The 8,236-nt window shown below is 39.2% G+C and overlaps 1 protein-coding gene and 1 long non-coding RNA gene across 2 annotated transcripts; both read left to right on the top strand.

Annotated features, from left to right (window-relative positions):
• The first annotated feature begins 244 nt into the window (after positions 1-244).
• LOC115529118 (uncharacterized) lies at positions 245-4,793 on the top strand. The gene is made up of 3 exons (XR_003973454.1): positions 245-609; positions 1,044-1,113; positions 4,207-4,793. It is a non-coding gene; the product is annotated as an uncharacterized LOC115529118 (long non-coding RNA).
• A 9-nt stretch (positions 4,794-4,802) lies between these two features.
• On the top strand, positions 4,803-7,028 carry LOC115529102 (uncharacterized). Its single transcript, XM_030337587.1, has 4 exons — positions 4,803-5,199; positions 5,426-5,593; positions 6,034-6,129; positions 6,360-7,028. Exons 1-4 carry the CDS (start codon positions 4,846-4,848, stop codon positions 6,666-6,668), a joined length of 927 nt encoding a protein of 308 aa, XP_030193447.1. The 5' UTR covers positions 4,803-4,845; the 3' UTR covers positions 6,669-7,028.
• Positions 7,029-8,236: the final 1,208 nt, after the last annotated feature.

Genomic DNA, 8,236 nt, shown 5'->3' on the forward strand with positions numbered 1-8,236 from the left:
CAACGCAGACCTCGAAACGGGGGAGAAAGGGAGAACCAAAAAGTCCCTGCCTCGAAGTAGGAGCTAAAATAGTTCCAGGAACTACTGTTTCGGGGGAGAAAAAATCCCCCAAAAATCCCCCAATCGTCTGGTGCGAACGCAAACAAAAAGGTACTAGGAACGTTTAGTTCCAGGAACTACAAAAGGTACTGCCGGTGCGAAAGCGCCTAAAGCCTGGTTCTCCCTACTCAGTTTATGAATTTATACAATGAAGAATATCTTACTTTAATCAGCAGAAAGATATAATGAGGCAACGTATGAAACTAAGAATACAAGTATCCTAAATGATATGTGAGGAGAACTTGAATAAATACCACTAATTATTTTACATCTATAATATTTCAGACATTTGATTTGTTTTAACATCCAATGTAGAGTTTTAAAAGTTAAAAATAAATGTGATGCTGCTTAAAGATATAATTAGCTTGACTTAAACTGTACTGTATAATGTGAACATTTACAAGTACTTCATACATTTCACTTGAATTTACATCTGTTATTATTGCTCTTTCTTTGTAGGCTCAAGTGGAAGGCGAATGCTGCTGTTCTTCCTTGAGCTTAAAGACATCGGTAAGTAAAGGAATTGCGTTGTACAAACTGGCCACCTTGATATAACACTGTAATGCAATCCAATTAAACACAAAGAACATCAGTTGAATCTACTCCTCCTTAAAGCAGTTTGAACTTTATATTATGACCAATTGATATATTGTAGATAGGGGTGTAACCGTTTAGTAAATCATAACCATTTAGGAAAAATCAATGCATTATTTTAGTATGTTCTGGAGACACACATTCATTAATTCACAAATAACACAAACTATTTTGGGATGGTGTGTGTGTGTGTGTGTGTGTGTGTGTGTGTGTGTGTGTGTGTGTGTGTGTGTGTGTGTGTGTGTGTATATTAGTATACAACTAAGTGTATATTTGAGGTTGAATATAAAACGTGTCCCTTATTTTACAAACTAATCAAAAGTGTATTTTCAAATATTATGTGCATGTAGGACTACAGAGTGCTGCTCCGGACACTGCAGCATTTTCAAGATCAGTCATCAAAAAGCTGCTATTTTTTCGGTGAGTCGGACAAATCTTAAATAAATAAATAAACGCATTTCATGATGGCAATCTTGTTGGACTGGAATAATAGCAATTAATTTATATAATTTGTAAAATCTGTTACCGCAGAATTAACCTGAGTATACAGCGACTGCCGTTCGAACATCAATCCAAGGTATGCTTTCAATAAGCATATTTCTACTTCAGGAGTAGTGTGCTTTAGTTTTCGAATGATTAAGTATTAACTGTGTAGAGTTTTCACTACAGACTAAAACAAGTGTTTTGTGAAATTACAGGGTGATTCAATGGAGTGGAAGTGCAAGTTGTGTTCAGTATCTACAGACACCCGGGCAAAGTTATTTAGGCACTATCGTTTGCAGCATGGCCATTTTTCAAGAGTCTGCCCTCTGCCATGTCTGTATGGCGACTGCATTTGTACTTTTCAGTCATTTAATGCAATGAAAGCTCATTTGTCACGGGTTCATAATGACACACCCAGAATAGCTGCACCTGGAGGAGCATACACAGGTCATGCCCTTTTTACATGTCCCTTGTGTAACTTTAAGCATCCCTTTTCTGAGGAAACACTATTTGGTCATTTGAGGAGTCATTTAAGAAGCCATGAAATGGTACCATGCCCATTCAAGAACTGCAATTACAGCACCAATGTGTATTCTTCATTTAATGCACACAAAAGTAGAAAACATGTAGGTAGTTCAGACTTTGATGATAATGTTATATTAGAAGAAAATGACAGTGTCCCAGTCACAACTACTGCTGAATGTGTTGGTGACGCCCCTGCTCAGTGTGAGAGCACAGACACATTTGATCTTTCTGAGGATGAGAGTCAATGTGACACTGACAGTTTAAGAGCACAGTTGCAGCATAACTTGGCATCGTTATTCCTAAAGATGCGAACTATTCTTCATGTATCTGACATGGCATCTCAGGAAATAGTGGAACATTTAACTCAGATATTTACCTTGTCCCAACCTCTTCTCAAAAAATCCATTCTAGAAGTCTTGGAAAGTCACGATATCTCTGCTAGCGAAACTACTCTTGATGAGGTAGTGAGTGCTGTTATGGATAGTAACATTCTTGTTAGTGCCACAGCTAGAGGTAAGGAGTTATCTTCGACCAAAAGAAGGAAAACCTATGTTGAGAGAAATTACCCGGTGGTACCACCTGTAGAGTATGTACTAGAGCCGGGGCACACAGCAGTGCATGTTCCCATTCTTGAAATGATCCAAAACATTTTCAGACATTTTGGAAAAAATTCAGGAAACAAAGACGGCTCAAAATGATCATTATGAGAGCCACCAAGATGGCTTATACTATAAAGGGAATGACTTATTATCTTCTTCAGATGAGCTAAAGCTACCACTTCTTTTGTACATCGATGATCTTGAAATTGCAAATCCACTTGGCACATCACGGAAAATCCACAAACTCTGTTCAGTGTACTGGATACTTGCTGATTTACCCAGTAAATACAGATCAGCCTTGCATGTGATTCAGCTAGCAGCATTGTGTAAAGTAACAGACGTTCAGAAGTTTGGTTACGAAAGAGCCCTTGGTCCTCTTTTACGAGACATCCAAACCCTTGAACGAGATGGTGTATTTATTGAGTCCATTGGTAAGGCAGTTCGGGGAACAGTCATGTGTGTGGTGTCTGATAATCTTGCAGCCCATGCATTAGCAGGCTTTACAAAGTGTTTCAGAGCTGAATACTTTTGCAGATTCTGCACAGAGCTCAAGACAAACTTCAGTCTTGTGATGTTGGGGGTAGAGAATTTAGTCTGAGGACTAAAGCCAGCCATGACAGTGATGTGCATGCTGTAATGCATGGGGATTTTCAGAGTCAGTTTGGTGTACAGGGAGACTGTACTTTGAGCCAGCTACAGTATTTCCATACAGTCACTGGTTTCCCACCTGATGTCCTCCATGATCTCTTTGAGGGCATCGTGCCTGTAGAGTTGGCCTTGTGTATTGGAGAAATGATCCGTTGCAAATATTTCACCCTTGAGTATTTAAACAGGAAAATAGCATCATTTCCATACCAGCGCACAGATAAGGTAGACAGACCCCAGCCTATTCCAAAGACCTTCAAAGTAAAGAGAACTATTGGCGGCAATGGCCATGAAAATGCTACTTTAATAAGACTCTTCCCTTTGATTATTGGTAATATAGTTCCTGAAGGAGATGTGGCATGGACTGTACTGATGGATTTGAAAGATGTAGTTGAGATAGTGCTTTCTCCCACATTTACAGAAGAATCCCTCCAGTACTTGCAGACAAAAATACAAGACCATAGACGCATGCTGCAGGAGACTTTTCCCGATTTCAAACTCCGACCTAAACATCACTACATCGAACATTACCCCGACCTCATACGCTGCTTTGGGCCTCTTGTCCACTTGTGGACGATGAGATTTGAGGGCAAACACCGCTTTTTCAAGCGTGTTGTACATGACACACAGAACTTTAAGAATGTGTTAAAAACACTGGCAAACAGGCATCAGCACATGGTTGCATACTATCTTAGTTCCCCATCATTCTTTAAACCTCATCAGCAGACATCAAATGTTTCTTCTGTGATGGTATCAGTGCTTCCTGATGTTGCAAGGGCATACATTGAACAAATAACGGACAGCAACATGATTTACAGCACATCAAATATCAACATTGATGGGACTAATTATGACAAGGAAATGTTTGTGTCTGTGGGGCAGGAGGGAGCACTGCCACAGTTTAACAAAATTGAACAGATTCTCCTTGTTAACCACCATGTTGTCTTTCTTTGCCAAGAACACAAGTCATACTACATCGAACACTTGCGTTCCTATGAACTTTCGGCAGGGAATTTGGCTGTTAACACTGTATCAGAGCTTAATGACAAATCACCTCTCTGTGCATACAACATAGAAGGAAGACTGCTCTTAACACCTAAAAGGTTCATATTACTAGACTGAAAAGTAGTTCTTCCTGTGCCTAGTTCAGCCCAAATTTTAAACATTGTTGAGTGTATGGTTTGGTGATGTAGTACTACTAGTTTTTCCAAAATAGTGCAATCAAACTAACTTATTTTACTCGTTTGTGTGTGTAAATCAGGTCTGTGAGAAATCAACACAGAAGATGGCTACTCCCCAGAGATTTGTGCTACGTGTATATGTTGCAACAGATGTTGCCATGAAACTTACTCTAACGGAGCGACCAACCTCTGTAGAAGAGCTTATGGACGTAATGAAAGAGAAGTTCAGGCCAAGACTGGATGGTGACTTTACCTTGCAATATGAGGATCCTGACTTCGGCGGTCAACTTACTGTTCTTGCGGATATTCAGGAGTTGCCTGAGAAGGGCACATTGAGAATACTGAGATCTGAAAGTGATGCCACCTCAACCGGAAGTTCCGATACAGACATACTCCCACATGTACCTTTAACACAGCGTCAGAAGAACTGGCCGGATTGTTTCCCTCTGCCTACTTTTTCATATGAAGTGCAGCATGTACTCGAAGAAGGAAATGGTGTTTTTGAGAGATCCAGAAAGAATGTGAATTTGACAAGGTCCCAAAAGCACAACATCCTGGAAAGCATGGCTGAAACCATGCACAGCTTCAAACCATATCCAAATGACAGTGAAGTGGGTAAGGCTGCTGAAGCTCTGATTAATTGAGAGCTTCAGCAGTATGGCATTGAGTATGGCAGCAAAAGTGGATGGTATGGATGGAAGGTCTGCTTGAAGTTCAAGATGGGGAACTACCGTACCAAGCTTGCCAGAGCTGGGTGCGCTGAGGTGTCAGTTAACGCAGGCAGGAGGAGCGTAAACAACCCGGACAGAGAACATCCCCATTCAAACATAAGGAGAGCCAGGCGGGCTGAAGTAAACTTCCTACCCAACTTTCCAAGAGGAGAGAACGAGGCCACTCTGGAACAACTGAAACTTCAAATCCAGAAAGAGGTTGAAAAGACCGAGATAAATCAGACATTGGTAGACCAGCTAATGCACACAACCTTTGCCCTTCGTCGGCAAGATATTGTTAAGGGTGATACATCTGTGCGGGACTTTTTGGAGAGCTGGCCAGCTCTGCGCATGAAGTCACAGGTAAAAACTATTCCTCTTTTTTTCTGCATAATAATTGTTGCCATCCCCCACCACCCTTTATCCATTTACACAGGCAAAGTGTCATTGTCACTACAAATATTTTAAACTTTCTCATATAGCTTTATAGCTTAAAACTAGTGATTGATTCCTCACATTTGCTGTTTAAACCCAAGTTAAAAGCTCTTCATTAATGTTTCCATGTTTGTGTGTATTTGTATGTCTGCAGGTGTTTGCCGAGTTCCATCGCATCACAAATGTGAACCTACAAAACCAATTCTACTGCGAGCTGGATCGGTACACACCAAAATTGATCGCCTTGTACAGGCAGAAGGCCTCACGGTCTGGCAAGACGGCAGAGACTCTGCGGCGGATCCTAGGGATTTATGATCTCCAGGTGAGTTAATATGAACTTGGCCATGGGGACAACATAAACCACATTTGAGTTTGTAATTGTGTTGTAATGTCTAGGTTGATACTGTTATCTAATTACAATTGCAATTTGTGATTTTTACTAATTGTTTTCTCACCTGTTCAAATGTTCCCATACATTACTACTTTAAAATGCCATTTACAAGCTCTATAATTTAAAATGTTTACTTAGGCTGCACTGAACAAATAATACAAAACAAAGACCTTCACTTTTTTTCTATAGTATATTTTGAGGGCGTTCACTAGTAGCACAAGCACATGATGGACAGATGTTTCTAATTAGATGTTAAATGAACATCTGCAAGTAAACCCATTTTCTGTCACTGAGTATTTATAGATTTGAGGAATCTTGGCTTCATGTGCTGGTAAACTATTTGTATTATTATTTTTTGATTGCCAATCCAGGAACAACGTGATGTCCACATGAGACGAACCCTGGCCCTCCATGCACTCCCAGTGTACTTGCGCGAGGATGACAGTGAGTTCTTCAAGACTTGCAATGTAAGTACTCACACAAGCATTAACAGAAATGTGGAGTCACATTAGGAAGGGATTATAGAGCCCATATTGAAGGAGGCAGTCATTATAACCACTAGTAACTTTCAACATATAACAAGACAGACTTAGAACATAGAAACGTGTGTGTGTGTGTCTGTCTTTCTGTCTGTCTGTCTGTCTGACCTTGCTGCTGGAACTGTCCTTTTTATAATTGGATTGTTTGTGTTTTTCAGGGGGAAGATGAGCCAGATATTGCCGACACCCCGCTGGCTCTCCTCACTGTGGGCACTACTGGTCACGACATCTTCAGCCCAAACAGCATTTGTGTTGTAGTAGAAGATGACGTTGTTGTGAGTGATCTTCCAAAGATGACTGATGCATTTGTACTGTTGTTTGGGTTGATCTATGCATTGCATTTAGACCATCCAAAGAAGCTTATTCACACATTCACCTTCATTCAGAAGATACTGATGTTTCTCGATGACAACAAACCACTGAAACCGTGCCTACTGACTTTGAAAAATGACTTGCTGAGAGAGTAAGCCAAGCATTAACATCCACATGTCTCTGTGAAGCATGTGAAGCATCCAGGTTCATGTTCAAATATATGGATCCATTTAGCAAATGCTCAGTTTTATTGTTCCAATGAGTACCTCAGCTCACAATTTGCACTGTTTGAGATTGCTTTTTTTAAACAATCCCAGTGGAGGATGTTAATTTTGATTATTTTAGGGGAATTTTAGTATGTATTTTTATTTGCACCTTTGAAAGCACTTTATTTTATTTACAATTTGTTTTTTTGCTTATAAAGGGCTAACTTACAAATACAGTGCAAGTATTTCAGAAAGTTTGTCCAATTGTAAGGACATTAATGTTTATCTCTAAATAAAACAAAACTTGAATTGTAACAATGAAGTTGTTTTGACATTTTTGTAAGTATTTTATTTACTTAATACGTTACTTAAAATAAATATTACCGCTACTCAAACATTTTTGGGTTATCAGTTACGACAAACATTTTAAGTAGTTGTACTTAAAATAGTAAGTTGACTAATTGTAATTCTGTTGAGTGGATTTCCGTTGGTGTTTGAGTTTAGCACACTTTTATCTTTTGAGTAGATTTCTCCAAAGATTATAAGTTGTTCTCAATAACTTTTTTGAGTTCATCATGACTAATTAAATCAATTTAATTAAGTTTGCATTAATTAAACATATTATAAATATAAATAAAGTATTTAAGTTATGTGGAATTTAAATTATTATGTTTATAAATAAATGCATTAAGTTGAGCGTAAGTATTTTATTTACTTAATATGTTACTTAAAATAAATATTACCACTAAAACATTTTTGGGTAATCAGTTACGACAAATATTTTGAGTACTCTGAACTTGTTCGGTTTTACAGTGTACTTCAGCTACTACTACTACTCCAGCTACTTCTACTAATACTACTTCAGCTTCTACTACTGAAGACACAGGCGGGTGGTAATGAAAATGTCCTTAAGGAAATTGTGGCATAATGTAACTGACATCCACTCAAGCAGTCCTTTCAGACATCCATACATAGCTCATATGCCACACTAGTCAAGGCGCAGCTTTACCAACGTTAGGGTCACAGTGGGGCCTTCCGTAGCCTACTAATACAATTCAAACCCACCGTCCACTCTCACTTCTCCTCTGAGAAGACAGAGGATTTCGGCGCATGCGCATATCATAACACATTTGAAGACAGAAACAATGAACATATTATAACTGTATTGATAAGAAATGACACTGTTCATTAGAGTGATAAATTGAAATTATGATCCACAGCCTAATAATGACATTATTAAGTAAAAATACATGGTTACTTGTTCAGGACTTGAAAGAGTTTGTGACTTTGACTTGGACTCGACTTGGCTTTGGTGTGACTTTGACTTGGACTCGACTTGGCTTTCCCAGTCTTGACTTGGAACTCGACTCGGAATTGAATGCTAAGACTTGGGACTAACTTGGGACTTGCGAAACAGTGACTTTGTCCCATCTCTGCCGTAAATAGTGCATAGCCCTCTCGACATTCGGTCTCGGGGGCTATTCCCCACTATTCAATTCGCCTTCGGCAAATAATTG

This window comes from Gadus morhua, chromosome 17 (assembly GCF_902167405.1).
Source record: "Gadus morhua chromosome 17, gadMor3.0, whole genome shotgun sequence".
Taxonomy (NCBI): Eukaryota; Metazoa; Chordata; class Actinopteri; order Gadiformes; family Gadidae; genus Gadus; species Gadus morhua.

Excerpts from the sequence above, each read along its gene's own strand:
- LOC115529102 (XM_030337587.1), top strand. The coding sequence starts at position 4,846 with ATGGGGAACTACCGTACCAAGCTTGCCAGAGCTGGGTGCGCTGAGGTG. Across the intron at positions 5,594-6,033 it reads TAGGGATTTATGATCTCCAG|GAACAACGTGATGTCCACAT; the intron begins GTGAGTTAATAT and ends TTGCCAATCCAG. Across the intron at positions 6,130-6,359 it reads AGTTCTTCAAGACTTGCAAT|GGGGAAGATGAGCCAGATAT; the intron begins GTAAGTACTCAC and ends TGTGTTTTTCAG.